Source organism: Convolutriloba macropyga, chromosome 7 (genome assembly GCF_964194025.1).
Source record: "Convolutriloba macropyga chromosome 7, txConMacr16.3, whole genome shotgun sequence".
NCBI lineage: Eukaryota > Metazoa > Xenacoelomorpha > Acoela > Convolutidae > Convolutriloba > Convolutriloba macropyga.
This window is the reverse complement of record NC_134474.1, coordinates 37,649,189-37,667,773: the sequence shown is the minus strand read 5'-3', so window position 1 is coordinate 37,667,773 and position 18,585 is coordinate 37,649,189. Positions and strand designations below refer to the sequence as shown.

General features: G+C 35.5%; 1 protein-coding gene across 1 annotated transcript in view; it reads right to left on the bottom strand.

Moving 5' to 3' along the window:
- Window positions 1–18,585, bottom strand: part of LOC142342840 (acetylcholine receptor subunit beta-type unc-29-like) — a 72,817-nt gene that overhangs the window by 21,689 nt on the left and 32,543 nt on the right. The window contains exons 3-5 of the mRNA XM_075394446.1: window positions 17,677–17,783; window positions 4,114–4,306; window positions 124–590 (exon numbers count right to left, since the gene is read on the bottom strand). Coding sequence (XP_075250561.1) covers window positions 124–590; window positions 4,114–4,306; window positions 17,677–17,783 — 767 coding nt within the window. The remainder of the gene's footprint in view (window positions 1–123; window positions 591–4,113; window positions 4,307–17,676; window positions 17,784–18,585) is intronic.

Sequence of the window (18,585 nt, the reverse complement as noted above, 5' to 3'; positions counted from 1 at the left end):
GGTACGCATAGGAACACGTTTTGAACAAAAGATTATAAAATTGAACCTCTTAAAATAGCCATTAAAACTATTTCTCCAGGCTCTAACGACCAGTACAATTCCAAAGAATAGTTGAGAACTGACCTGTAATAATGGAGACCATTCCGTGCAGAGCACTATTGATATCTATTGTGAAGTGAGTGGGGTAGAAATCCAGCCAGAGATACTTGGGCCACACGAAAAACATCTTGCGTTTCAGCCCCGCGGGAATCTTAATTGTCTTCGGACCACGGTAGAACAAAGCGGTTGAAAACACGGAGAACAAAAGAGAAACAAAAATCATTATCTGCGCAAAAAGCAGATAGAACGCGAGTAAGGGTAGATTCTTCGAGGTCACGGGTATGATTTCAGACACTATTAACTGTAACATAATTAAGGCCAGGAGGACTGTTGTGCCCAGTGCTATCTTTTCGTGGCAGTGACAAGGTATGAAGAAAGTGAGAATTGATATGCCGAAGACTAGAGTGATGGGCATGACTAAGTTCACACTGTAGAATAGTGGCTTTCGTTTGATGTTGAGTCGCATGGTCATGACGTCGTGCTTCTCGTTCCTAAAGGAAGAGCACAAAAATTATCATAAAAACTGAAAAATTGATTCATAACAGTTTGCGTACATTCCAAAACGCTGCGGAAAGTATATCCATCAGTGTGTGAACACCCATCTGAACAAAATCTTAACAAAACATTCATCATGAATACCTGCTCGTTGATTGTCCTCATTGTTTGATGGAACTGCTTAAGTAGACTGATTTTCATTATTAATTTTTCTACCCCTCAACATCTTACCCGTTTTCCTTTAAAATCAATGGGACCAAAGTCTTAGAAAAACAAAAAAAAAACTGGAGAAAAAACTTTTGCAGCGATACAGACATCAAACCCTGCAAACCATCCACTTTGTCACCACTTTATTAAGTTCGCATTGCTCATCATTTTTGGTCAAATGAGCCACTCGCCTATGCGTTTTCCAAGCTTCAACAGAGGCAGCAGGCTTTAATAATTAATCAGGCGCGAAGGCGTCTTTAACTCACCTGTCCTTGTTTGCTCTCTCTTTGATGAAGAGAATTAAATATTCAAATCGAAAGATTTCACTCACTTCATCTACAAAAAGACGCTACCATCCAGAGTCACGTCAACTCAGAACAAAGGAAACAATATAAAATGACAATTTAATGAACAACAGACGGGGTATAATTTGAACCCAGTTAAGACGTACAAATGACTATTATCGCCAATCAGACCTTCCGTTTGTGTTACTCAGCATGTTTCAAACATAAATAACGAAAAGAATTCTGTTAGAAAATTGTGCTATTACTCAGGTAGTTCTATACTCTAAACTCACGCAGACGTCTCACAAAAAATAGAAGACTGAGCAGTTGATTCTGTTCATTTTATGAAATACTATTTATAGCAATTTACCGTTCTCAAAATATTCACATTATTTAGTCAATCATATATTGAGGCATTAGCATTGTTGCAAATTCACTAATCTATGTCTCGTCATGTTAATCGAATCTGCAGTTCTGAAACACTCACAACGCAGTTTTTCAGTGGTCCGAAATCTGAAACCAACCTGAATAATTCAAGTGCCAAAGGGAGGCTTATCCTAATTAGCAGGCTATTCGGAAAAGCCATTAACTTATTTTACAAGCTATTGAATTCACAGGTCTTCAGTTATTTGAGAAGAATCCCAACTTAACGAATATGTCATATTTGACATAATCCCTACCAGTCACGTAATTCGCTAATCATGTTCACTCAATCCTCCTTTACTTGGAAGTAATTGAGATCGCCAAGAATGAAAATATTTCAGTGACTGAAATTTAGAGTATAAAATTCGCAGAAACAAGTGAAAATTTTGGAGATTAAACTACTTTTGCGCATTTTGATAATAATTGCCAACAGTACTTAGGATGAAAATACGCAGAAAATGGCATGTTGAAATTTAGATTCCCCTAGTGTTGAGAGAAAATTATAAATCAGTGAATACCAATTTTTGTCAAAGATGGTTGTATCTAATGGGATGATTCCAATTCCAGCAACAAAGGACACGTCTGGTAAAAAAAAATAGGTAATCAAATAAAGCTCCAATCAGAATGAAGTGTTGGTTAAGACCACTGACAAAAAGTTGGCGGATTACCGCAAAATAGCCTCACTTGACCCCTTAATCTCCATTCGAATTGAAACAGAAAAAAAAAGCAAAAAAGTGACAGCACTTAGTCAGAAAAATGAAAAAAAAATGTATTTCAGTATGCATTCTGCTAATTTAGCCTGCAGTTTTAACTAGAATAAATAATTCTCTGCTAAAATTAGCATTACCGAAATCTATAAAGATTAATACAAAAAAAAACTAAGCATCACTAAGTAACGTAGACAAATTTTTCTTTGTTTCAATGGGGCTTTATTGGTTTATTTCATTTGATTTTTTTTTCTTTTCGTTTTCACAGCCCTCATAACTTGAAAGTTGTCGATCGCCTGCCTAACTTCTTTCAGTTGAATAGCAATTTAATTAGAAGTCGCACTGAATGTCCGATTTGGGTAAGAAAAACGAAAAGTAGACTTAAAAAACTAATGTTAGTAACACAAAAAGAAACTGACCAAAAAGAGAAGTTAGACATAGCAGGAAGAGTTCCGGAAACAGCTCACGATTTCCCGATTTTTTGTCGGTTCATACACTTATTATAGAAGGGATGTTAAATTTATTTATTTATATCTTTATATAGTCACGTCCTGCTTTTTGAAATCCACAATTTTGGCGTTTGAACAGCCGATGGACGATTTCAACAGTTACGTGATTAATGTCAAAAGCGACCGAATTTGCTTACTTTATAAAACAAGGTGAATATTATTGTTTGTAAAAGCGTGTAAAAAAACTGCTTTTTGCAACTTGAATCAAAATTCAAAACTAATTAAAATTATTTAAGAGTCTTGTCTCCGCGAGTCTAGGACTGATACAAATTACTATGTACCGGGAGCTCATAATTACTATGTATTAGTAACTAAGCTACTGTTAAAGTTCAAAATTCGAAAACAGAAGTCACTGTTCTAAAACAGAAGTCAATACTCGAAAAAAAATCAAAGTTCTATTTAAAAAACCTGTAGAAAATAAAAACTCCTGTTCGAGTAGTACAACTAAAAAAACTGCCACAAAAATCTCGCTATTGAACCAATAAGCAAAGACAGTTAAATCCTCTTCAATTTTTTTGACATATTTTTCAGCAAAATCGTACTTTAAACCACAAACATGCTATCAATTCGTAATCAAAAACGCATGTGAGCTAAAAATTTCTATTTATTTCCCTGAAAAAGCAGTAAAACAAAACAGTGGGCAAAAAATTTATGATAGCCTACAAAAAAATCCACACAAAAAAATTAAGAAACTCAGAATCATCTTTAAACTTTTAAATGCTTTCGACAACGCCTTTATATTTTTAGGCGAAGTAAAGACTTTTGTAAAAACGAAAACGAAACTGCTAGAAAAAGCTGCATATGAACCAAAAAATTCGCTCACTTAAGGATTTATTTACACCTCCGTTTTTGGTTTTCTCGAAAACAGCGGAATGAATAAAAAACCTCATTTCCTTCCGTTCTTCATATGTATTCAGCCGTCAAACTGCTAACTTAAGCACGAGCGACATTTCCTGTCTCAAATTCACTCCAAAATTATTGATTAAAACACGCCTCCAATACCCCTCTTTGATTCGTATATACAAAAGACAAGTCCTCAGTGCAATTCAATTGTCACAGGTCAAAAGTGACAACAATTGCAAAATTCTTTAGCTACCTAACCATTTTTGATCGCTCAAAACAAGGCAGCTAGCACGTTCAATGAAACCCCCAATCGAAGAAGACGACTTCGTCACAGCTATGCGAATGACTGAAAACGCCCAGAAAGAAACTAGTCATTGCAGGTACACAGCAAGAATCTAAGATAAAAAATCGTACGAGTACTAAAAGAGATTCATACGTTTCTCCCATGAAAATAAGCCATAAAAACTGCATAAGCCATAAAAATTACGTTCAATAAATGTACTCGACATCAACAGTTAGATAGATAGTGACCGTATGAAAGTTAACCTGTCAAACTCGGAGAACTGCGAGATGGTGATCTGCGATGATGAGATGACATCCCACTCTGAGCTCCGGGAGTAATCGTCTGAGAAGTCTGCCTTGTCACTCTTGGGTAACAGCCTCAGCCTATTACTACTGTAGGCCAAGGAGGCAAACTTGATCTCACAGCTTTGCTGATCATATGGAAAAAAGGTCGCATCTGAAACAATTTACTTGTTGGTTAAATCTCACCCTACAGGAGAATGAAAGATTCCCCGCTCTTTACGTTTCATCTTTTTGCCCTCTAATTGAAACTGATCACCCTTTTTAGCGTCGAGATGAAAAATCTAAATATTATCCAACATCATCAAGACATGTTAAAATTATACAATTTGTTGTCACGCGACTCCCAGATAAAAAAACTCCGTGATTTTTATTCAAATTCCCAGACGCTATTCAGCATGATACTCTCATCATATGAACAGCAAGCATTGCTATCGAATTGACGAGAATTGATACTTTTGGATATCAACGTTTGTATTCTACATTCAGAATTATTTTTCTTTTAGAACTGTTTGAAAGCTAAAATCAACAGAAACTTTTCTAAAATCAACAGAAACTTTGAGAATTTGAGAGCATTTCACAGCACCAAAAAGCATGATCAAACAAATTTTGTACGTTTCTTTGTGCTTTTTCAATCTTAATGCTATCTAATGCCTTTATTTTTATCCTAACAACGTTGCCTATTACTGTTTGATGGGTGGATAGTTAATTGTTCTGGCTGCATCTTTCCAATTTTCTCTATCTGAATTCAATCAAACTCCTGCTTATCAAACGCTCAGACGTTCTTACACATATCAAACAAAAACCTGATCCATTAAATTTGCCTAATAAGCTTATGAACTTAAGTTCAGTTTACTTTTGAAGTATTACAGATGTGAAATTTAGCATGAACTGCACAAGATAAACTGAATTGTTTCTAAATAAATGAGGTACATGCCTCATTTAACCCAGCATTGATAGATCAATCCATCATGAACAATTAACGAGTTGAAATATATTGGAAAACACTACCGAATTGAAATGCTCTCAAAGAAAATCTGGGGTGTGACTTTCTTTCTACTCGATTTAAATGTGTTGTATTTCATATTTCCGGGAATTGAAGTACATTTACCGTCCATTTAATAGACTTAGATTAAACAAGGAAACTAATAACGCACGCCTTATTGACTTTGGCTGGTCAGGTTAGCGCTCAAAGTAAAAACATAGCTTGCAGGTTGCCAGAAAACAGCTGCGATAGATTTCGTAGATTCAGTCTTAAAAAGATTCAAAAGGCTTGACGAAGAGGACGCCCAAGCCGCCAGCTGTAGGAGGGTGGACCAGGGGAGTGGTGGAGGATCGGGGTTAATAATTGCTGCAATGTAATATTTTGTAGCTGCCCTAGAAAAACCCTTATTTAGAGTGACATACAATCAGTTGTCCTTATCCCTTGAACTAAAGTAGGGAGAATATATTTTGAACGTGAGGAAAGTCATTTTTGAGAGTGAGGTAAGTTGCGTGTGACTTAATAATGCAAATGAAAAACCTGCGGCACTAACAAAACTTGCACCACTTATAACAAAAAATGACGTCACGTATGAAATCCAGTCGAAATTGCATGAATGAATGAATAAACAAATATAAACAGACAAACTTTGGACAAAATACTCTCGAACGACAGGCAGGCAATTTAATTCTGCGAAGCTGTAGCTTAGAGAAAAATTTTGGGTGCAAAAAATGTCTAGGGAGGGCTTAAAACCCGCACCCTACGACTTGCTAGAGTAAACTATTACCCACTCTGCTAACAGAGCCTTGTAATATCCTATCTTACAATCGCAACAAACCAAGAAGTCTAGCGTGAATGTCAGTTGAGAAGAGAGAAATCGAACAAAAGCGCTAAATTGGTCAAGCAAAAATCTATCAAAAAAGACACATTTCATACCTCCTCTGAGAGCCATTAAAAACCAGATTTGAAGTGAGCATAACATATGGTCGTAACAGAAAAATTGATTCCGAAAATCATTTAGAAAAAAGCCGATAGGAAAACTCGCTTTAACATAAAATTACAATCGAGAAAATGAATGTTTGTTTAAACACCGTTTTCTCACTACTTTGAAAATAAAAAGAAAAAAATTAACGATGCAGAACCAATAAGTTTTTCGCTCCACTTCTTGTTTCGACGTGACGAAATCCTTACTCTAATTTGACTGAAAAATGTGTTAACAGATCGTTCAAAAAGACCGCTCCAATTCAATTCACATTCTTTGAACTGAAAAGAGAAGGCCAGCAATAGCTTGCGATTGTGTCAATTTAACAAAACCGACTAACGTCAGGCGAATTGCTCTCGAAGATCTGACGGGCTACGGCTTAGGGAGGCTAGCTTAAGCATAGTTGGGCAGAGGGTGAAGCGGGGGGAGTGGCGGCAAATTAGATGAGCCACGCTTCATACCATCAATTTAAGTATAATCGACAGTTTCGATGAATCGCATATCTAGAGACTAGTAAGGCGCAACTACAGAACCTACCAATTAAAACATGTCAAACCAACAAATGTGTGAAATAGCTGCAACTTTTTTTTAAAATCTGAAAAACTATTTTCAAAAAAATTTGCTTCAATTTTCAATTTGATTTCAAAAACAAGTTCATGCCATTGTTTTAGAAAAGATTTTTACTTTCATTAAAAATGATTCAAAGATGTGAGCTGTTTTCGTCAAAACAGATCCTGCTTACAATTTAATGACATATGAAATTTTTTATAATTTTGCTGAAATCAAGATGTGACGATACGAGGATTAAGTACCTCTACTGCGGGTGGTGAACACATAGCAAGAAAAATAGCTAGCTTAACCTGCAATTTCTATTCATGCCCTGCGAATAGAAAAATCAAGTCTTTGCAGCAAAAACAACACCGAAATTGTCGAACACCGAAAATGTCATCGTATAACAGCGTTAAAAATTCAAAAAACAATGAGTTTGCAGACTCGGATTGCCAACATAAACCAACTACCACCAAAAAATCGTCAACAATCACTTTGAAACGACATGTGGCGGCTCAATTCATTTGCAGTCTCGTAAAAGTGTATTTTTTTAATTTTGAAAGAGAATGGTTGAGATTATGCAATGCGCAAGAAGTCAAGCATGTACTTGTCACTTGCAAAGTCAAATCACTCATGAGATCGAAAGACGAGTTCACACTAAAGACTAGAGCGTCAAGTTACCAGATAACGGCCCTAAAACAGACCAGTTGGACTAAGAACGAAAAAGACTAATGGTAAACATACCCGGCAGATTGCCGGAAAATAGCCGCCGTTGATTCCAATAAGCATGATTCGGATTGACAGAATAGAAGATTTTGAAAAAAAAAGATTTTTGTACAAAAACATTTTTTAAGTCCGATTTAATTTGATGGCATTTCGTAGTTCAACATAACGTACTTCTGTTTCTTAGAGAGAGGCTACAGGGGCTACTATCAATACCAATAAGCATTAGAGATGGTAACTAAGACTTATAGCAACGATGTTCAAATAGCGGGCATCTAAAATTGGGCTTTATGGGTTTATCCCGTTTCTATTTCTGACTTCAATTTTATATACTGACTTTGTTCATTTTGAATTGCTTTGCTGAGCAACTGATGCTCAAAATCACTTTTAGCAGAATGAGAGAAGAAAGAAACTAGCCTAGAGAAGTCAAAAAGATTTCACGCAAAATGTTGAAAAAGCGGCAAAATGAGGTAAAGCGAAACATTTTTTTATTCGACGAAGTAAAAAAAAAAATAGGAGCGCTATAATAGCCGGCTGAGAAGATGAGGCGGCTATTAAAAACAACCAAATAACGTCGGGCGAATTACTCTCAAACGACCGTCACGCTGTTGGCTTCGGTAGTAGCTAGTTGGGGCTTGGGGATGCTAACATTAAGGGGAACGCGTTGGGGGGTTCAAATCGCCAGCCAGAGGAAGAACTGGAGGATTCGTAGGGGGTGGATGGGGTTTAGTGCGGTGGGGGACTCAGGGGGGGGGGGTCAAGTTTCTAAGATTATGAACCACCCTCCACACCAAGAAAAAGTTTGAAAACAGTTTCGGTCAAACGCATACTTTGAGATTAGTAAGACGTAAAGATCTAAGAAAAGTACTTGTCCACTTAATGCTCTCCAGGCGCTACCTGTTTATCCTATTTTTGAGGACAAAAAGTCAAATAAAAAAACGGTCGAGCGAATATCGCATAAAAAACCAAAGGGTTGATATAATTGCTAAAACCTTCGACTGAGAGCAATTATACACTAATTTTTAAAGCAATTTAAGATGCCACGTCAATAGGAATTGATAGACAATGAACACTTAAAAGGAAAATATTTAAAAAATCATATCCCGCAAATTGCCGTAAAATAGCCACAATTGACCCACATGACGCACAGTGAGATTGAAAGAGAAAAAACAAAAATAGAAATTGAAAGAGAGAAGTGTCAAAGTGTTCTTATTCGGTAAGCAAAATCTCATATTCGGTAAGATTCAAAATTATACTTAAATTAACTTCTAAACCGATGGCTATAAAGCACAACACCAATGCCAGCTAGCAATCGCTTAATAGACGTTGACAATCTAATGCATGGCCAGGCTGAAAATGTTAAATCCGTTTTTCTTGAATTTGACCGTATTCACTACATTACGCAATGAGTGAAGGTATTAAAATCCATTTAGTAGAAACAATGAGAGGTGAATCAGGAGTCAAACGTCATAAACGCGCCCTATTAAAAATGTAACCTGATAAAAATAAAACCCGATTAAAAGGTAAAGCGAATTTAAAAAAAAACATAGGAGGACAAGTCCTGGAACTATTCAAAGAATTTTTAGTGACTTAACGAAAAAAAACAAGACCTAGATTGGACCATGAATGGATTAGAAAAAGCATTTAGAAAAACCAAAACTGGAACAAAATCCGATTAAAAAATTAAAACACTTAAAATCAAAGTCAAATTGCCAAGTCTATGCCAACTCTAATAAAATAAGCTCACAAATATTTCGAATTTTGAGAAAGAGAACAAAAAGGAGAAAACTTAAAAAATCTCTCAACCAATTTAAGTGAATTCGTAATAAAAATGTCTGGCAACATGAGCTTTCAAACCATTTGACCAAAATGGTATAAAACAAAATATTGCTAAAACCCAAAAATTGGTAAAATACTTCAAAAACAGACAAATTAGCAAGAAACTCTTTTTAAATAAAACTCTCTATCAAAACCACCTGCATACTGTTAAATTAGTCTACAATAACTTTTTAAACATAAAATACCAACAAAAAAAACAGCATGACAAAGCCGCACGTAAAGAAATTCGCCCGCTTAACCTTTTTTTATACCTACTTTTCTCCCTAAGTTTCAAAAGAAGATATGAACAAGAAACCACTCTCACCTTTCTGCGCTCTCAGATTTTGTTCACCGAAACAACTTCATCAAACTTTATTTACTACCTGAACATTCGGTTTTTTTGCTTTGCTCGCTCACTTATCTAAAATAACGTAGACCGAAGAATTCCGGAAACGACTCGAAAACTTATCCCCCCCAAAATACTTTACAAACAGCTCATAACTCCTTTCAGAACACATCAAAGCAGAGAAAACACCAATTTCAAATCAAACAACAAAGAATTTCGCCAACACATATTAACATGGAAAATAAGGAAAATTCGATTTATTACTCATATAATAGAAGAACACATACAAACGAAAAAGGACGTTCTTTCATGAAATAAAAATTAGTAGTCTTAACACAAATTATCAACAAAGTCTTAATGAACAAAACTTTTTATGAAGAAAGGGGGGAAAAATGAGAAAATAAAAATTGTGTAAAATTTCTCAATTTTTTGTCAATTTCAAAGAAAGAGAAAACTCTGTAGCAAAAAACCTGTATTCCTTGTACTAAACAGAGCCTGCAGGTATGAGGCTGTAATTGATTTACCAATAAAAATAATAAAACATTACAGTGGGCCAAAAATCGAAAAAATTGACAAAAAATCAAAATGGTTAAGGAAAACCTTTAAATAAGCGTTAAATTCCCCTTATTTACGAAAAACTTTAAAAAGGCTGAATATAATTACTTTTGTCGAAAATAATCTGTTAGACAACATAAAAACTATAAAATCAAAAAATACAGCTTCAAAAAGAAGCTCGTGAACAAAAAAATCAATCGCTTGGCGAAAATTTTTTCACACCTACAACTCTCAATCTCGTTAAAAAGAAGGTTATGAACAAAATAACCACTATCTATTTTCTCCGTTCTTCGAATTTGATCACTGAAATAACTTTTTCAAAATTTATGCACTCCCCGAAGTTCTCGCTCACTTATCAAAAAAAAAACAAAAACCATAACGCCTCTTCGAGTTGTAAAAACACTGCCCCAATACAATTCAAATTCTTTGATTTGTAAAAACGAGAGCACATAAATAATGAAGCTTTTGCAATCGCTGCCTAGAAGTTTTTTATATAACTGGGCTCACATTTACAATCAAAGTGGAGAAATTTATTGCGGATATTTTTGTATATCACATCTTAAATTTTCGAGAAACAAAATTCTTCAGAAAACTATTTTGTATAAGTTCTTTGTTCGATGTCCAAAACGCAGCTGCAAAGAAATTACATTATGCTGTAACTTCAAATAGCGATTTTCCGGTTGACACAAGATTTTCAGCCGTTAATTTGTTTCTCAAGTGAATTTAAAAGTGATCGGTGTGATTTAATAGGACAGCGCTGTGCTGAAAATGATTAAGTACCAATGCTTTCATTAGTTGTTCGTGTATGGAATTTCATCAGTCGTTTCTTGACCAGAAAATAATTTTTAATTGCATCGATTTCTGAGATTCATTCTTCATCTCCCTAGATTTTGTGTCCCTAGTTAATGTGCAAGCTGTCAACATTTTTGTGCGCTTTTGTCACATAAATGATGTGAATAAGCACGCAAAAAATCACGCATTATAAACACATTATTCACGTGAGTGAGGAAACGATTGTTGAAAATCCACTCAAAAGAATTCAAATCGGGTAGACGAAAAATCACAAAAAGCATCAGGTCACAATTACACAGCTTCCATATATCATTTCAGCTGCCACTCCTGAAATCAAGTTGAATTCTGTTGTCTTATTGCTAAATGCAATTAACGGTTGGCATTAGCTTCCAATTACGTGCTAGTGGGGAGTGAAAGAGCATAACAATTTAAGTGGCAGTCTTTGGTGTTGTCAGTTAGAATTGGTAACAGTGTAAGAGTAGGTTAGGGACGACAGTAGTGTGTCCAAATTGGCACTGTTCACCCTAACTCACTCCAGCTGTCTGTTGGGAGATAGGAATCTGTTTGACAGGCATTTGGACCCTCTTCAAACAAACTATCTTCTCTTCCTATCCTATCAAAAGCTCACTCACTACTTTGTACATACAAGTCACCACACCACTACGAGCAAATCGCAATTCTTAAGGTGAATTAGCAGAGCGTTCAATTAGCCTATTACCGTCTGTCTATATAACAAAGAATATAACCTAAATGTAAGTCCTCAGCCAATTCACAAAACAAACCCAGTTTTCAATTTTGCGTTATTACAATAAAATCACGCAATATAAATTGATAAACTGAATTCAAAATTTAAAAAAAAAACACACAAATTTGCTGAGTGATGTAGCAGTAAAAACACTATATAAAAACAGAACCTTAATACCACTGGTTTCGTTTCAACTTGGAAAACTTTTTAAGGTTCTAACAATTGCCGAGTTTCGAAGGGTTGATCATTTATCCTAGAAAAACTTGTTCCTAAATTTGCGTTGCATGGTCGAGAGAAATTGATTTTTATCATACGCACCTTAGGCCAGACTAATCAGATGCAATCAGACCAAGCTGCCAACGTTCAAAGGAAAATAACCAGTATCAATATTTGCCACAAACATTTGCACGAAACCCCTGCTTTTCAATCAATCAGGAATAAATGTTTCTAATTATACAGACATGTTGTCAAGCTTAACAGCGGACTGCTAATTGCATTACCCTCAAAACATTTTTTGCTTTCTACCAAAAAAAAAATATTTCAGCTTTAATTAAAATCAACATTGTGGATCAAGAAAATTCACGGCTTGTATACAAAAACATCTTTATTCTAGAGAAATCAATCAAACAAATTATAGCTTAACTATTAGTTTCTCAATTTACGATCAGCGTTTAAGTCATGAATCAATAATTTCGAGCTCAATAAAAATTTAGGAACTGAAGAAATTACTGTGATCAACAACAGAAGCATGAAAGAGTTGTTGAAATGTTGAGTGCTGTTATCGGCAGACACGATGACGCAGACATTCCGATGTCAAAATTAGATGGAACCATTTTCTCATTAATATTTCAGACTTGAAGTAAAATTTCTCAAAGCGCCACTGCTTAGCTCTTCAAAATGTCACCCTGCTTAGGCATTGAATTTGAAGGCTTTCTTCAGCAGTCAAAAGATTGTTGTTAATTGACACATGCCTTGAAAACAAACGCATTACGGAAATTTTGATACAGGACAATAAAAAAAGCATGTGCGACATGCATTAACGTTTGAGAGCGGATAAAAAACAATCAACAAAAAGTCCAAGACTCAGAATTTGAACAAAATTCCACTAATATTTCTCGTGAGACAAAAATTTTAGTAATCTAGCAATTATCAAAACGTCTGAAATCATGTTTTGGGACAAAGAAAAGAAGGAAAATATGACATAGCAAAAAAAATAGAAACTAAAAAGGCAGCAACAGTGTTCTGCTATTGCAGCTATAAATTAAAAACAATACAAAAAAACATTCCCAAAACAGCCGAACTGTCACCGCTTAAACCAGGCTTAATTGAGGGGGATTCGGTGAATAGAGCGGCGGTGTGGGTTGGAGCAGGCTCGAACGCGCGTGCTTAGGGGTGAAATGGAGTGGAGTGAGTAGAGAATGGGCGTAAAAGGGCAGGAATAAGGGAGGGGATCTACATCGCCAAAAACCTGTCCCCGAATAATGTGCCCTGTCTTCTCAGCAGCGCCCCACTTTTTTTCAAGATTTCATATTACACTAGACTTTGAACTTAATCACTTTTTCGCTCACTTCTCACACTTGTCTCGAAGAGTTCAACCTTACAAAATGGTATAAAATGAGCAATCAACTGAGCAAACTTCTTGGAAAAATGCTTGGAAGCCTTAAGGCATGTTTCTTGGAAAACTTTATTGGAAGCCCAATTTTTTCTCATGAGGCAAAGCATAAACTTTTCAAAGATAATTAAATGGTATAATTGAAAACGGGAAACAGTCACAAAATATAACGACGTCGGCGAAGAGGACTTTTTAAGGTCTATAATTGAGTCAATGTGAAGAAATATTTTTTATAAATTGCTCATTTTTCTAAAAAAAAACCATAAAGAGTGACAATGAGAGTGAGACAACAGAACCGGCTGACAACCTCTGCGATCCATTCGCTCCTAATAAAATATCAAGGAATTCAAAAAATAAATTATTTGAGTTGAACGATTATTCAATTGTTGGATTGATTCGTTGCACGAGAATTGCAATGTCACTATAAATTTTAATTGAACTACCTCTTTGAGTTTTGAACAGCAAAATTGGGGTCTAATAAGTTAGAGTGTAGTCCTGGCAAGCCTCGGCAAGCGCCCTCGGCTTTGAACTCTAATTGCCTTAGGCTTCCCAGAACTATACTCTAACATATACTTAGATACTATTAAAGCTCAAAACGAATTTCTCAGCGACTTATGCCCTCCGCGCTTTTTGAGCAGAAAATTTATCGCGTTTTTGAGCTGAAGTCAGCTAGTCACAAAAAACTATTACAAAAAGGCCGTGGTGCAAAAAATCACATAAAGACATACAGGACTAATATTACTGTTACAAATTTTGTGTGAGCAAATTAAAAAATTGGCTCACGGTTAAGAGAATTGGAAAATCCGAAACATAATTTGTATAACTTGTATAAAATTACTCATGTTTTGAAAACTCGTACTGCTGCTAGCTGTTGGACTTTTCGTTCCTTCCTACAATTTAAAAATGAGCCGAAAAAAGACAAATGAATTTCTCTCAAACAACAGGCTTGGTCTCAATTCTATAGTTTGCGCTTCATTCGAAAGGGGGAATTAACTGTAATCATCTTTAGCTGGCGCACTAACTACAATAAGCCACTTAAAATGAGCAAGTAGAGCTTATTATAGGCCCGTAAAGTAATGAAGTCGAAAAGAAACTTGATTGGTGCACTTTCCAGCTAATGTTTAGTACTAAAAAGATGCCAACAACTGAGTTCCGCTGTTAAATCTTATGAAGAAAGCAATCAATTTAGACGACAAAAAATCGAGACGTTAATGTCGAAAAATCAATCGAACTAGTTACAACAATTTCGCATAAAATACATACGACGAAAATCGCTTCCAAGTTCATTCCAGAGCAATTAATTAAAGGTCTTCAATTAATTGAAGGTCTTCTTTGTTTTGTTGTAAAAGTCTAGAAATTTTTTATTTCTTCAATAAAAGGTTTGGTGGCTTTACAGAAGTTAGCCGGCGAATTGCCGAACAACAGCCGCCGACGTTGTGAAATCAGACTCTAAATAGGAATAAACTTGATGCGGATACCAGTTATGCGTTAACTTTCAAGAACTCTGATCACTTAATGCACTAAGTTAAGTCTTCAAGTTAAATTAAATCTTAGTGCCTGGGCTTTAGTGGTTTAACCCAATTAGTTTCATTCTTTTCAGTTCGCTTATTGACATGGAATATATTCGTGTAAAAATTGCTCAGCCAACTCTAAATTCCATGCAGTGGAAGCAGTGAGAGGTAAGCCAGAAATCATATGTGAAAGACGTGACTTATGTAAAACAAAAAACGTGATCAAAAGTAAAACTAATTGAAAAAAGACCTACTATAATGGATTAAATAGAAAGAACTTCTCTAACACATCAATTAACAAATCGGATGAAGCTGATCTTGCACAGAAAATTTGATTTTAAACAGAAATTCATTTAAAAAAATAAACAACATAGCCGGCAGATTGCCGGAATAGCAGCGAAAGAACAGACCTGCGTGCCATATAATAGAGATAGAAACAGATACAGACTTAATTTGAAAAAAAAATCGATGCCGCTCAAAAAAACTAGGTAAAAAACATTCAGCGATAAATTAATAAAGCTTGTTAAAATTCATTTCGCAGAAGCCTCTTATTAGGGACCTTTACTGCACAAATGAGTTCCTTTGACCTTAACCAAATTCAAACTAAACTTAAGTTTTAAGGTGCAAAAGTCATTTTATTGAGTGAGGTAAGTCACGTACGATCAAAATCTGATCACGCAAATGAGCTAAAAGTTTGGCTAAAAAGATTAAGAAATGACGTCACGTGCGCAAATGCAGTTAGTGCGAGTAAGAGGTCATTCAAAAAATTTCGCTTTGCTGTGTGAACAAATTAAAACGAAAAAGAGCGTCAGACGACGAAACAAAAAACCAAGATCATCGCAACATAGCTCCGCTCAGCATACAGCTTCGCAGCTATAAAACTCCCCGAATGCCATACAGAAAGAGGAAAATTATAAAAGCTGGTAATAATTCATCAAGGCAAAATGGTAAAAAAAAAATTAGCTCAATGGCATATTCAAGCCAAAAATCAATCTCTTTCGCTCTGTATTTGCCTTTTGTTCAGCATTTAGACCTAAATACTTTTTTTCAAGTTTCGGCATCGATTTTTACATACTGTTACGTTACCACTCCACACATTTAAAAAAATAGATGACCATAACACCTATTGGACTTCGCCAATACACCTCTTCAGGAGTTGTAGAAAATAAGCACCCCAATACAATTAAAGTTCTTTCAACTGTAAAGTTACTATAACAGCCGACTGAGAAGATCACTGCGGCTATTTATAATTTCTATAACGTTCGAGAGCAATTAAAATAAGTTTTCTCATCCATTGTTTTTTACCCCCTTGTGAACTCAATTCCCATGAATTTAATGCAAAATTTCAACTCAAATGGAGTCATTAAGTTGACCAAAGTCTATGCAATACAGCTACCAATTCAGAAACTGACGTTAAAAAAGTTCATGCGAGCCGATGTTATTTTTTTCAATTTTCTTTGTTTATATTTTTTATTTGAACTGTCTTTGAGCATTCGTTTCACTTCACAGTAGGTTTTACAGACTAATACCACACTTTGTTGGATTTCAATCTTTTGTACACAAAACGAATCTTCACTCAGTTCAGTTTAAAAACGCGTGGTTCGCCTTACTGTGATGAACACAACATCGAGAGACAACTTTGCAGTTCTGCAAATTGACGCTCAGCATTGACGCTTCCTCCTTTAAACAGAAGAGAGCTGAAAATTTAATTTCAAAAGACAAAAAATCCGTCATACCTAATCACTGACTTGATCACACTCCAAAATTGGTTCATTTTAGAAAGCTGGACAAATGGCTAGCCATGTAAACTGCCTCTAAGAAAGAAACAAAGTAAAGAACGAAATGGAATTACAATATGCGACACAGATAATACGAAAAATCTTTAATTCCGCATATCATTCTGCAGGCCCGACCTGAAAAATTATTCATTGAAGATCCGGAGCGAAATACCCACTTTCTAATATCAAAGACATGCCGACATAGGGACATAAAACTTTTATTCCGATGAAAGAAACCTACTGTAAAATTTATTTGTTCGATGGAATGATAACACGTGTTTTCACATGTTCTCATTTTATTACCATAAGTCTAATTTTATTATCCTCAAATTGGTTCCCTCCCAGTTATCGATTTATCAGAATTCCATTGATTGCTAAGAAAACAGGAACAAATTAAAAACAAAATATCGGTAAAATCTTATAAACCAAAATTTAGCAGTAAATTCCGACATTTGTTCAAATCAAATACCAAACATTAAGTGTTCCATTCAACCTAAAACGAGCAATGGGAGAGCTAATGACAGCAAAAACTTCATCTGTTGAGGAAACTTTAAAAGATCATTGAGAAAAATTGCTAAATGTTAAGGTGAAGTAAACTGGAAATAATGAAAATAAAGTGACATCACAATAGTAATCTGCCAACCGGAAAATTCAACAATGACTCTAAAAGCACTTGAAACAGCACAACGAAATAGAGTGTCCCATAAAATTGAAAGATGCAAACGTTTCATAAATAAGTGACAAATATCAAAGCAGAGTTCAAAGACCACAGTTCAAATTTAAGAAAGTTAGAATTAAGCGGATTAAATGGAGCTACAAGAAAAATATTGGCATTCAAATGATCACATGATTGTCAATTGCCTGTTTTGGCCTTTTCCGTACGTTCGATTATTTCAACTTTATGGGACAGATTATATTTAAGCATATATCAATGCCGTACCAATAGCAAGATCTTCCTATGTAATGTTATCTTACGTCAATGAAGCTCCGACGACCTTTGAAGAGTCGGCCACAGCATTAAAGACTTTAAATAACACGTATTAAATATTCCATCTACGCCGAAGAACACGTATTCGACGAGTTGATTATCTCCTGAAGCCAGCCTGGGTTCTCATATAACGAAGAGTAACTTACCCATTGAACAGTAGACACTGTAGAAGGCTGGAGGTACCCACAGCATCTCCCCATTGGAGGAGGTGATCACGTTGGCGTAGAACCCAACTTCAAACTGACCATCTATCCTGAAACATACGCTACACGGTTACGTCCATTTCAGCAAAACAAAACTAGCTGGCAAAATTAGCTCCTCGTTTCTTTGTATAACTTTATTGGCGGCAAAACTGAAACTGAAGTAGTTTTGAGAGTAAAAATAGGGGAAACCATAATTTCGATCGCTCAATGAAAAGCGAGACTATCAAGTAGATCTCTATATCTGGAGTTTTCAGATAGCCATTTGAGTTCAAAAGGCCACTAAATGGGGCTATTCAGTTCGACTTGTTGCAAAATCCTCAGACGGGTTTATGAAGCATCATTTTGATAAAAGATGAACCGCTGCCACTTCTATATGACTCCTCTTAAAAAGAGCGGAAAGAAAACTTCTCGATAATTTAAAAATAGAAAGTAGCAGTCTAAGAGATAAAACTCCAGCTGTCTCCATTTTTAGTATTTTGGTTAATCATAGTTTAATCCAAATGTAGAATGAACTTCTGGAGACATATCACTCGCGCTAATACTACAGCTCGGCATGAAGAAGACTCCACAAAAAAGGAAGTGACGCGAAGACTTAGAAGTCAGAACACAGGACAACTTCAGGACGCGCTGAACTCATTCGGTCATTTTGAGACTATGGAACATGCATCAGCAAAATTCCTGTTTCTTTCTCACTGTAATTATTCTACAAAGCATATCAAAGGGGAGCAAAAACGCACCTGCAAAAACATGAAATATGAATATTGTAACAACTTCAAAAAGATCAAAATGACCAGAACATAGCCGAATGAGGTCGCACGAATAAACTCAATCGTCTACCAGCAGCTTGGCTTT